The following is a 13,665-nucleotide window of genomic DNA, read 5'->3' on the forward strand; positions in this document are numbered from 1 at the left end:
TCTGTCTGTCTGTCTGTCTATCTGTCTCTCCCTCTATCTATCTATCTATCTGTCTGTCTGTCTGTCTGTCTATCTGTCTCTCCCTCTATCTATCTGTCTATCTGTCTGTCTGTCGTTCGATCTATTTGTCATTTTGTCTGTCTAAAGCATCTTGAGTCATTAAATTCTTGATTTCTTGCCAGTGTATTTCTGGCTAGATAACACTATCAATGAGCAGTCCCCATCGCACACCTGCAGGTGATAGGTGCGTAGGAAAAAAGACCAAATGAGTAGGTCAAAAAAAACAAAACAAAAAACAAGGAACTCCCACACACTATCAATACTTGCAAATTAATATCAAAATTTTATTGTCAACGTTTCGGTTTCACAACCTTCATAAGGCATATGATATGCCTAGATAACATTCTAGATATTCTAGATAAAGAAACACAGATGAATTAACAAGTTTGACAGGTTCTGGCTCTCGAACCAACCAGAGAAGCTGAAGGCGGTTTGGTGAAACCCGGCCCATGTAAGCGAACCAGTGACTCAGCCTGGACGCTGAATATTTAGGTCATTAGAGGCGGTCCACTGGGATGTTTTGCCTCTGAAAGGCCCGTAAATGTTTAATCTGAGGGTCTGCGCTTACATGACATGCTCGTCTGGGCCTTTTGTGCAGCTGACAGTCTGAGCGGCGATGGAGTGGCCGGTAGGTACGCACTATTTAGATTAATGCTCGTGTGTGTGATGGAGATGTACCGTAGACTGTAATACCTTAGCTGAGAGCGCTGGATCGATGTCTGAACTCACAGAGGTAGAGATGAAAGTCTGACCCTTGCAGGGTATGCGAACCACTCAAAACAACTCTGAAGAAAGCAGGAGACTGGCTTGTAGATTTGTGTGAACATGGACATTCACTTTTGTCGAACCCTTTATCTTTTTGCATTTGCCTTCACTGCAAACAATATTTTCTTGTTCTTATTTGAAGTATATTCATCATGTTTTTTCATTTAAGGCAAGGCACTACAGGTAAAAAATGTGTTTTATTCCATGCACTGGTCAATTTTAAGATTTGGTCTATTTTGCTTCAGACTAGTGGAAAGAAAACATCTAAACTACATATTATAGTGTTTATTTTTTTGCACTTTGCTTCTGTAGATTTCAATGACAATACGTAGCCTATCTTTAAAGGCTGTGAGTTCTTACTGTAATCAATAAACTGGAGAAGTATTGTGATATCGATGAATGTTTTTACACTATTTACATGTGTGCCTTAAAAATACAAAGATGCTTAAAATGAGATTCACTTTACTTTTACTACAAAATTGTGCAAGATTATTTTTTCTTACCACATTTGCAAAAGTTGTTTTTGATTGATTGCTGTTGTTGTTGTTTTTAGCATAGAACTCATTAAATTTGGTTAGGTTTATGTTAGGTTGTGTTTGGTCTACTCTGCTCTGATTGGTCAGACAGCCCAGTCTGGGCTGCGTTTAGTCCCGACAAAAAGTTGCGAAACGTTTTTTAAACGGAAATGGTGGTGCGTTGAACACCCTGTTCCTGGGGCCTCATTTATAAACGTTGCGTACGCACAAAAGAAGGCGTACGCCGCTCTCTACGCAATAATTGGTATTTATAAAAAGCAAACTTGACGGGAAAATGTGCGGTCCTTTACGCAAACTCTGACCCAGACGTACACAAAACAGGTGAAATGAGAAATGGCGACACCGTCGGCAGATGGAAGAAACACGTGAAAGTGTGTGAAACTGTACCATTGTGTAAAAGAAATGGCAATACTGCCTCTCATAAATAACATGAAGACTTCACAAAGCAAGTCTTACAATTAACAGCCTACACAAACACCCGTTTGATTGATCTGCTGTGTAAAACAAACAAAATCAAACGAAGATTACAACAGAAATGCAAATTAACACATATTTGCAAAAAATAAAAGTGAAATATGTTCTGCAAATATATTGGCATGTTATGCAATTCATCCTCATAACACATCTGTAGCTTGTCAGATGCAATCAAATGGATGGTAATAAAATGTCATGATGCCATCACAATGCGTAATGACGCACGTGACGTAATGATGTAATGCCCACACTGTGCCCTCCAAACAACATTTTACTTCTCTTTTACGCCTCGCCAATGATAATTTCTTCTTCAAATTGAGTGAAGTTACGTTTCTTGGTTTTCTTCTGTGTTTGCCATGATTTCGCAATCGATGAATATTAACTTGTGGGCGTTTCACGGACTATTTATGGGCAACTATGGGCGTGACATGAAGCTGCAAAAGCTGCGCTACATTTAGAATTGATTGTTATTTATTTAGGGAAAACTGTGTGGGATGTGCGTGCGCACGGTTTTATAAATCTGAATATTTCTGTGCGTACGCACGTCCTATGTTTCATCCGTACGCCACTTCTGTCGCAAATCATACGCAAAGTTTCATAAATGAGGCCCCTGATGACGCAAGAGTTGCAACTATGGCAGCTGAGAAGGCCATTCTTTCTGTTCGTTTTGAATAATTTTCGGAGCCTGATGAAATCGGTATAAATACGTGTTTAATACTGCAAAATACGCTCGATGTTACAGTCACTGCCCTTGCCGTCCAGAATAAAAGAGAACATCCCAATCGAGCTGAAGGGATTTGTGGAAACTGTGGTTCCTAATTATTGTGATCCAACATTTGCCTCACATTTCAGGTGAAGGATAATCCACTTCTTACCTCCGAGACTGTGTTATGATCTATGAGTATTGTGAGTATTAGGCTTATCATTTTTGCTAATCACTGTTGATATGCTATATTTTTACTATAAAACTCTTACGACAAACATGTCTTCTAATATCTTCAATCGTTGCGTATAACGAACTGCAGCGGACACATTTTAAACGACTTTACTTGAACACATTGTGCGAGCTGTCTCTTTAATACCGTGTGGTTTATATACATGTTGCTGCTGATTGGGCTGACATTTTTGACACACCCACCAAACAAGAGAAAACGTATTTTAAACTCCGTTGCACACTGTTTCCAGGAAACATGTCGTTAAAACCGTAAACCTTAAGGTTTACTTTCCTCTGATTGGTCAGATGGCTCAGTCTGTTGTGATTGGTCTACTCTGCTCTGATTGGTCAGATGGCTCATTCTGTTGTGATTGGTCTACGCTGCTCTGATTGGTCAGATGGCTCAGTCTGTTGTGATTGGTCTACTCTGCTCTGATTGGTCAGATGGCCCAGTCTGTTGTGATTGGTCTACTCTGCTCTGATTGGTCAGATGGCCCAGTCTGTTGTGATTGGTCTACTGTACTCTGATTGGTCAGATGGCTCAGTCTGTTGTGATTGGTCTACTCTGCTCTGATTGGTCAGATAGCCTGGTCTGTTGTGATTGGTCTACTCTGCTCTGATTGGTCAGTTGGCTCAGTCTGTTGTGATTGGTCTACTCTGCTCTGATTGGTCAGATAGCCTGGTCTGTTGTGATTGGTCTACTCTGCTCTGATCGGTCAGATGGCTCAGTCTGTTGTGATTGGTCTACTCTGCTCTGATTGGTTAGATAGCCTGGTCTGTTGTGATTGGTCTACTCTGCTCTGATTGGTTAGATGGCTCAGTCTGTTGTGATTGGTCTACTCTGCTCTGATTGGTTAGATGGCTCAGTCTGTTGTGATTGGTCTACTGCATACAGCGCTTGTCAGAAATGAAATGCCTTTTATCATACCTCAATTTCAGTTCCAGAAGCTTCCTCTGCAGTTGATACACAGTGAGACACAAATCCAGCGCAAGTCTTCATCCTTTAGAAGTGCATGCAAAGTGGCTTTGCAAGGCTGGAACAGCTACGTCTTGTTGACAACACGAACCAAACTCTTCCAAGTCTCAGCTACAACTACAGTGTTTGAGAGGGGGTTAAAGAATACGTTCACAGGCAGCAAATGAGGACCATAGACTGGCATTATGCACATTTGTTACATTGTTTCGTAGTAGTGTAACAGGAAGTGAGATGGAATTGCTGACGACCCGTTTCAGGCAGTTCAGAATCGATTCTTACACAGTTTTGCTTTTCAAGTAAATGTATCCTGTTTTAAGCATATTTCTCCTGAAAAATGATGCGTTTTTTTCAGCGTTTCAGTGCTGACGTCTAAGACGTTCTTCTCCGCTTCTTCTCAGATATGTGTCACCAAGATGTCCACTCGCAGCTGCCAGGGATCCGACTCAGTCATCAAACCCCTAGACACCATTCCTGAAGACAAGAAGGTTCGAGTGCAGCGGACGCAGAGCGGCTTCGATGCCTTCGAGAAACCGGCGAGTCAGGTGAAGCGAGTCCACTCAGAGAACAATGCCTGCATCACCTCCAAAAGCTCCTCCTCTGGGAAAGAGTCTCCAAAACTACGCCGGCACTCCAGTCCTAGTTCTGTGAGTATTTTCTTCCATAATTTATGTCTTATTTTTGCTTATTAAAGTTTATGACGGAATGAGCAAATTCATGCCTAATTTGACATTGCTAACGGATCATGATTGTCCTTGATAAGCCTTATTTGTAAACCTTTAAGTCAGGTTTGAAATGTGTTTAGATTTTAGATTTTTTTTATCACATACAACAGGGATTACCAATTTTTTTTCCAGCCAAGCCCCTTTGAGCTAAAAAATTCTACTTGAAGTCTCCCAGAGGGTTAATATTTAAAAAAATTAACATCACGTTCACAGTTAATGGGCAGTTAATGGTCACATGACATGCAGGTATACAAATAAAATATTTCATAATTTTTAAATGTTTGTTTTTTATTATTTATTTATATTTTAATTTTTAATTGATTTAATTCATTTTTGGCAAGTGTTTTATTTCGTTTTTTTTCTTTTAAAATTATTTAAATTTTACGTTATGATTTTATTTGTTTTTAGTGAGGGTTTTACTTAGATTATTTTATTTTAAAATTATTTATTTTAATGTTAATTTGTAATGATTCCATTCCTTTTGGTAAGTGTTTTATTTAGAGTTTTTCTCTTTTTTAATTATTTTAATTTTACATTATGAATTTATTCATTTTTAGTAGGGATTTTAATTAGATTTTTATTTATTTTAAAATTATTTATTTTAATGATTTTATTCATTTGTGGTAAGTTTTATTTTGATTTTTTTATTTTAAAATGATTTATTTTAATTTTGCATTATGACTTTATTAATTTTTAGTTAGGGTTTTATTTTGATTTTTTTATTTTACAATTCATTATTTTATTAATTAATGATTTTTTTTATTTAAAAAATATTTTAATATTACATTTTGATTTTATTTTACACAATTTTCATTAACTCACAAACCCCACTTTGTTAAACCCTGACATACAGCATTTTGTATAATTATTATATTCATTGCAATTTAATTTAGAAAAGACGAGTTGATTTTTATAGTATATAATTCCCTAAGCGACACGGGATTGACCTGGGAGGGAAAACTAAAGGTTGGAGGGTTTGAAGAATGCAGCTAGCGAGCACATTTGCCTGCTGATTCACACCAATGAAAAATGGATGAGCGTAAGCCTGATGGATGGAGTGGAGAGAGTGAGTGTGACCTCTTTCCCATAACAGTCTTCTCATTATTCTGCCACAGACCTTCTTATTTAGAAAATCCACTAAAACCTGTTCTCCACGGGGTCCCTGCACTCCGAACACCTTAATCACAATCATAAAGACCCGCTAAGGTAATACCAGCGCTCTAAAGCGAAGCTGATGGATTGCAGAGCGGATGTGTTCACTGAAAGCGTGTCGTGATCTGGCCGTATGGTGGCCGCTGGTCTCTAAGAGACAGCTGGTGTCTGGTGTTGATAAAAGGCTGCAGGGTTTGCGGTTACAGGCGCATCTGAGCAAGCGGTTATCCGGGAACAGCCCGGTAATCTTTCACACCAATCGCAATAAGTGACTCGCTGCTGCGGATCGGTGTCAGGCTGCAAACCTGATTACTGAAGAAACGCACATTTCAGGAGAATTAGTGCCGTGTGCATTCGCTCTTCAAGATTTAGAGTTGCATTCTCGTTATTGCAAGTAAAATTTTACTGTATTGGTTTTTGGAAAAGACTTGTTTTTTTGAGTTGCATTTGCTTTAATGAAAGTAAAATATTACTGTATTGGTTTGGGTAAGACACATGTTTTTTTTTAGTTGCATTCTCTTTAATGTAAGTAAAATATTACTGTTTTTGCTTGAAATAGAGTTTTTTTAAAAATCTGCATTCATATTAGCATATTTATTCTAAAAATAATTCATAAAAAATAAGGGGGGGTTGAAATGTCAGCGTTCTTTTAGATGCATCATAAGATGAATGAATCTTACCAATGTGTCCAAGTCACATATTTTAGACATTAGTCCTAAAGGTTTGTGTGTGTATAGAAACTGTGCGTATCAAGTGTGCATGTTTTTATACATTCTTACACAAAGATATGAAGCAGCACAACTGTTTTCAACATTGATAATAATGAGAAATGCAGCAAATCAGCATATTAGAATAATTATGAAGGATCATGCGACACTAAAGACTGGAGTAATTTCAAAGTTTGTATTGCATTTTTGTTAAAATAAATACAGCCTTGTTGAGCATAAGAGACTTCTTTTAAAAACAATAAAATTAATTATCCCAAACTTTTGACTGCAGTATACATTTAAGATGTCCAAGTATAACATTTTATCCTATAAGGCCACCGAGAGTATGTGATTTTTGCGTACATGTAGTTTAAGTTGTTCCTACTTTTTTGGGGGGGGAATTTAGAATACATTTTAGTAAGAAAGTTCTTAATGAATCATGATATGTTTGCAGATTTCACACACTAATAATTTGTGAATTTTTACCTTGAGCTTCACTCTAGTAAATGTAACCACAGTTCACCTGTGTTCTTTCAGTCATTAAATTGCTCACATTAAAATCCTGCAGACCACATTTCCTGTTTAACAGGAAACTATTAATCACGTCCAGTTGAAACAGCACTGGGTCATTAATACGGGGACAGACGTGTCTTTCCGGAAATCCCTGCTGTATAAATCCTAGATCTGACCCAGAGTACCTGACCATGCGCTGGCTGACCTCACATCTGCTGCGGTCGCTGGGCTTCCTGGTCTGATAAAATATCACAGAATATCCTCTATTAAAGTCACCATGAAATCAGAACAGAGAGTTTTTTTTTTAATGGAATATTGCAGGATAAATGATTTATCCATGAACATCATTTTGTTTTAAATTCATGTACCCTCTTAATCCTTGGGTACATGAAGGACAACCTGTCAATCACATGACGATCCACCAATAGCAAACCACAACCATCCAATCAATTTCCAATGGCCAAAATCAAGTCCCGCCCTACATTTTTTCTTGTTCGAGACGACGTTTCACTTGGATATACGTCACAATAGGGAAAAAAAGATGATCGCAACTTCCGTTTCGTGCCGACTTTAACTGCGCCTATCTCTATTACAGCCCACAAGCCCAAAGTTCGGAAAGGCAGATTCGTACGAGAAGCTGGAAAAGCTCGGAGAGGGATCCTACGCAACCGTATACAAAGGGAAGAGCAAGTGAGTTCTGTGAAACCATGCACTTCATTTCCATACAGACACACTGTTTAGTAATAAAACTGTAAGGAAAGACGGCAGCAGATAATTATAATATGAATGAAATAAGTTTTCATATTGCTATAATAAAATCCTAGAGCCGGAGAGAGCTTCTCTTCCAGAGCATGAAATGGCTTGTGTTGTATGAAATCCTTTCAGACAGAGAGCGTGTAACGCTTGTTTTTCCTTGATGATTACTTTCATAAATTAAAATCTGGAAAATAAAATTTCAGCCAGTGTGAAATGAATTGTGCATTATTGGCAGTGTTTTTCATAGTAATGATGCTATTTGTGTGCAAGTTCTTTTGATTGGTGGAGTTTATTTATTTCACATCTTGACCCCTGTGTTAAGATTCACTCCACTGCCTCTAAATTGCATTTCATTGACTTAACAGTAAATCAGTAAATTGTGTTCCTGGTCTTAATTTGTGTTCCATTCTATGTAATTCATCATCAATCTCTCTTATTAAACAACATTCTGTCATATAGAGTAGAGACATTTACACCATCCAGTCAATTCACACTAGATAAAATGATTTCCCATATAGGGCCCAAAGAAATCTGTTTTATTTTTTACAACATTGTATTTTCCGTTTTAGAACAGTATTTCTGGGTTAAATTGCAATCATCAAAAAGCATGCTAATCAATTGAATTCATAAAACTGTAAAAGTTAAATAATTCATTAAAATTTTAACAATAATAGAGCCCTATGAAAATGGTTTCATTTTCTCCCCTTAAATTCCATTTTATTTTTCCAAAGTTCTGTGATGTCCGTTAACATTTTTCTGGGTTTTGTGTTTTATGATGTAATACAATTTGATTAGTAATCAAATAAGTTTTTGTATTTTTGTTTTGTTGAGTAAATTCAATATATATTATTTTGATATATTATGTATTTAATCATAATATATTATATATATTTCTGTTTTTTTTACCATGAATATACTGTTTCACTCTGCTGTATAAAAATATATATATATATATATATATATACACATATACATACATACATACATACATACATACAAATTAATTAATTAATTTAATCAATTTATCAATTCACACATTTCCTGGGAATCAAACCTATGATGTGCTGTTTGAACTATAGGAACAAATATACGATACATTCTTATTTATGGATCAGTCCTGTAACAGATGAATATAAAGTGTAAAACATGTCATGTGGTGTGTTTGCAGGGTGAATGGGAAGCTGGTTGCGTTGAAAGTGATTCGTCTGCAGGAGGAAGAGGGAACTCCTTTCACAGCGATCAGAGAGGGTGAGTGAACCAGGACACTTCCTTTCTCTTCATAATGCATGTAGCTCATTTGAGCCGCTACTAAAACACTATCATTTTTTAGGGCTGAGTTGAAAATATTGATTTCTCGTTCTGATGAACCGTTATCAATTCTTAAATCCCCTGAATTGATCTTTTAATTTGTGCTGTTTTCAGTTGATGCATGAACAAAACTGATTTGCTCTACACCTGCCATCCAATAATCACAATAAGCTTTTTGCTTTGCTACTTTTGATTTGAAACAAAGTCTCAACTTTTTAAATTCTGTCAATTTATTTAGAAATTCAAACAGCACATTTTTGGCCATTTGGCCATTCAGTGACCATAAACTCGATAGTTAGCTAGAAAAAGTATTCTAGAGATGAGCATTTTGATAAATATATGCACTATATTACATATTCATTATATTTTATTTAACCTATTCTTCAGTATTTAATTTACTATGTTTTAATAAATCCATCAGGAAAACAAGTTATGACAGCCGCTATTTAAATGTTTATATTTCAAAAACAAATTGGGGTAGAAACATAATTATGTCATTAAGAAGAGCTTTTTTTTATTTTAAAAACTACCATATGTGCAATTTAAATGTTTATATACAAATCAGTTGTTCATTTTAACCCTTAATTTTATAGTAATGTACCGGCTTGACAGGATTCCCTGTATAGTTTCTAGCATTAGTTGAGAGATTTGTTTTCTTGAGGATAAATTGACATGCACTGTTCTTGATATATATCCGGATTCAATCGAATCGCAAGCTTGCAAATCGAAATCGCATCAGATAATACCCAACCGTAATAATTTAAAATAATATTTATAAGCGTTTTAATGTGGCCTTCATATAACAAAAAGAAAAAAATGTTGAATTCTGTTTTCACTCAGTTCTCAGTGAAGCGGAGCAGATTGTGAAGGTGTGAGATTTTGGCTGCTCTCACCTTCACCACCGCCACATATGCATTTTAATTGCGATGAGAGAGTGATGGTGTGTTTTTGATCTGTGTGATCCGCGGCTGATCATCGCAGAGCTCCTGCGCTCTTCCCCGGTGTGCGGCTCAAAAAAGGGCTTTGAAAATTGAACTAATTCAGCAATTGCTGGCGATGTTTAAGCTGGCAGAACGTGTGTGGAATGACTACCGGATGTGAGAGGAGAAACATAGGCACGCACTGTGCACAAACCTAGTGAGCTAACTACATAGGCAGCATTTTAAGGGCCAGGTGTACTTAACAGGGCAAATTAGCGAGAGACTGCAATCCCATAAAAGAGCAGATGGGAGTGGAGGTGATCTACTGACAATGTGCAAATTAAGAAGAAGGGAAAGGGAAAGTTCAGCTGCAAAAATAACTGTCAAAGCCCTTTCATCGCTAATTTTTTCACTGCATGTCTTTAGTAAATCCTGACAGTAGCTTAAAATGGCAAAATAGGGTCTGGGCTGAAGCAAGCTGTTGGTAAATCTGCCTCTAAGATGACATAAAGTCTGTAAGATATATAGAAAAACTGTTTTCAAAATATTTCCATGTATTTCTTGTAGTGAATCTCTCATTTCAGTTTGAGAACAGATCGTGATTGAAGAACATATTCAATTATTATATTGTATATCAAATTAAACTGTGTTGTACACGTGCGCTTGAGTCACTGTAGATCTCTGTGACTGTTCTGTACCTTGAGTATTTACACAATGACATAAAAATGAGAAAAGGTAGTAATTGAAAGCTAAAATTAGGATTGACAGTCAGCTTTCATCTTTTAACCATCTTTTAACTAAGTAGTGTCATTTGATTAAATCCATTGATGATTTTTGTGCTGTTGATTTTCCATTAGGAAAATTTCATTTCCTGTAGGATTATGTCATTATGTCATATGTCATATAGGTGTATCGTAGTGTAGTTCAGGATAAGACAAATTCATGATGTACTCGCTCTATGTAATTTTTGAACAAAAAAGGTTAAATTGTGTACCTTTAAAATAAAACTATATACTTGCAGATGTTTATGCTGCTGGTTTCCCACAAGAGTGATGTCACTTCCTGTAGGATGATGTCATTCAGGAACTGACTTTTGCGAAAGATTAACAGGATTTAAAGCGATATTGATGTCACAATGACTATAATCAATATAGTTTGAAAAAACTAATTGATTTAATAAAATTTAGTTTACTTTATTTATTTATTCAGTATTTTCACGTATGACATATATCATGGGCTTCACAGAAGGAATGACTCACATAATGCAGACGTTCCTCGTTTTACTCTCACTGAAAACCAGCGTTACTATCTCACTATGTGAGCTTTTTGTTGTGCCCTTGAAAAATTAATCGCATTTTCCAGTCTCGCAAATCTGTTTGCTATTCATCATGAAACATGCTTGAAGTGTCGCTCGCTCCTCCTTTGTAGTAAATTGAAACATTCAGAGTGTTTTGTGCTCAAATGAGATGAGATTTCTGCGAATGGCTTGTTCTATGGCGATTGCGTTGTTGTAATTTGAAGAAAATAACACGTCTGTTCTGAGAAATATGGAAAACACTCACAAAAGTCATCAATTTAAATGAATGCTTTGTTGCTGACTTCTGAGGATTAGTGATTAAGTTTAATTGCTGTGTTCATACAGTGTTCGTTAGCTGAAATAATAGACAGGAAGCTTAGCCTGAGGAGCCCTGAGAGCCGTTTCCCGTCCCCAGAGTGCCGGCTCTCTCCATTTCTCACAGATATCCGCTCGTCTCCGCCCTACTGGCAGTTTACAGCATGTAAATGATCTGCAGCGGGATTCAGGTGCAGGCACTGCTGTGATCTGGGAACGTTGTCATTTGTAGATGGCAACTGCATTTTATGTGCAAATATGTGGAATTATAGTCATTCTGTCCTAATCAGCATTTATATTTACTGTGAATCTTTAAAGACACACACACACACACACACACACACACACACACACACACACACACACACACACACACACACACACACACACACACACACGTTTGATTTTCATGATTTATGGGGATTTCCATAGACATAATGGTTTTTATACTGTACAAACTGTATATTATATCCCCCTACATTAAATCTACCAAGAGAACTTTCTGCATTTTTACATTTTCAAATAACATCACTTAGTATGATTTATAAGCTGTTTTCCTCATGGGGACCAAAAAATGTCCCCACAAGGAAAAGGATTTCGGATATTGCCTTCTTTGTGGGTAATATGGGTTTACCAGGCCACACATCCCCACAAAGATAGTAATACAAATAAAACATTTGTTGTCCCCATGAGGAAAACGGCTTATAAACCATACAGAATGATTTTGTTTTTTTGTTGTACAAAAAGAAAAAAAAGTAAAAATGCTAAAAGTTTTCTGTGATGGTAGGTTTAGGGGATAGAATATACAGTTTGTACAGTATAAAAATCATTTTGTCAATGTAATGTCACCATAAAGCATGTGTGTGTGTGTATTAACTATTAAAAATGAATGTGGCATTTCACACTGAAAAAAGTGAAAGGTAAATACAAAATTCATTATTATTATCATCAAGGCATGGAAACCCTGGAAATATCAGGGAAACTTAAAGCTGTTTTAATATATTAATCTAAGGAATTGGTGCCTGAAAGTTAAACGGACATCCGCTTTTGCAGTTTCTACATTTAAAAAAAATTCAACTTAAAAATTTGAGGCAGCAACTCAACTTATGTTTTTAAGTATAATCAACTTGGTCGTACAAGTCACTTAAATTACATTAGACTGACTTAAAAAAAGTAAAAACGTCTCTGGTTACTTTCGTAACCTATGTTCTCTGAATAGGGAACGAGACGCTGCGGAAAGCGCAGTGGGATATCCTCTGGATGTGCCGATTGCCTGAAGCCCTATAGAATCACGCCAATTCATTGGCTGATGGCACTCGCGCAAGCTGGCTCCGCCCCGACGCTCTTACGTCGTAGCATGACGAACGCGCGCGCGCCATCCTCTCCTCAGATTTCTCTGCCGAAAAGAAGAACTGTCGGCAGCGCGAGGAGCTTGGCAGCGAACGCAGCGTCTCGTTCCCTATTCAGAGAACATAGGTTACGCAAGTAACCAGAGACGTTCTCTTTCATAGGTTCACTCAACGCTGCGGAAAGCGCAGTGGGAACGAAATACCAAACTCGCCAAGCTTAAGCGCTGCCATAACTGGTAACAGACCAAATAATAATAACCATGACCAGTTCAAGCAGATAGAACCTGGGAACCTGGAGTCATGTCAAGATCTAAATTATAGAACCACACAAAGGTGTGCGGAGAGGACCAACCTGCCGCCACACAAATGTCTTCCAAGAGGGCCCCTCTAAAAAGAGCTTGAGAGGAAGCCACACTTCTGGTGGAATGTGCTCTGATGCTAAGAGGTGAAGGCAAACCACGCACCTCGTAAGCCAGCGAAATAGCATCCGTTACCCAGTGGGAAATCCTCTGCTTTGATGCCGCAAGCCCGCGGTGGCCAGCACCAAAACACACCAAGAGCTGGTTAGATTTCCTCCAACCGCCTGAGCGATCTACATACAACTTCAAAGAACGGACCGGGCAGAGCAGGTTAAGTTTCCTTTCTTCCTCAGAGGCAAAAGGAGGAGGGTGGAAAGCGTTAAGGTTAACAACCTGAAAGCGGAACGCCGTGGAAAGAGCCTTGGGTACATACCCCGACCTTGGCCTCAAGGTAACCCTAACCAGGCCAGGAGCGAAGTCCAAGCATGACTCACTAATAGAGAGAGCCTGCAAATCCCCCATCCGCTTTAGTGAAGATAAAGCCAACAAAAGAGCAACCTTAAGAGTCAGAATCCGCTCAGG

General features: G+C 37.6%; 1 protein-coding gene across 3 annotated transcripts in view; it reads left to right on the forward strand.

Moving 5' to 3' along the window:
* Positions 1-13,665, forward strand: part of cdk14 (cyclin dependent kinase 14) — a 158,908-nt gene that overhangs the window by 47,846 nt on the left and 97,397 nt on the right. For all 3 annotated transcript variants that reach the window (XM_077221663.1, XM_077221665.1, XM_077221664.1), the window contains 3 exons: positions 4,144-4,389; positions 7,435-7,529; positions 8,764-8,843. In XM_077221663.1, coding sequence (XP_077077778.1) covers positions 4,144-4,389; positions 7,435-7,529; positions 8,764-8,843 — 421 coding nt within the window. The remainder of the gene's footprint in view (positions 1-4,143; positions 4,390-7,434; positions 7,530-8,763; positions 8,844-13,665) is intronic.

Source organism: Siphateles boraxobius, unplaced genomic scaffold (assembly GCF_051911475.1).
Source record: "Siphateles boraxobius isolate OS27281-9 unplaced genomic scaffold, OSU_SipBor_1 84, whole genome shotgun sequence".
Taxonomy (NCBI): Eukaryota; Metazoa; Chordata; class Actinopteri; order Cypriniformes; family Leuciscidae; genus Siphateles; species Siphateles boraxobius.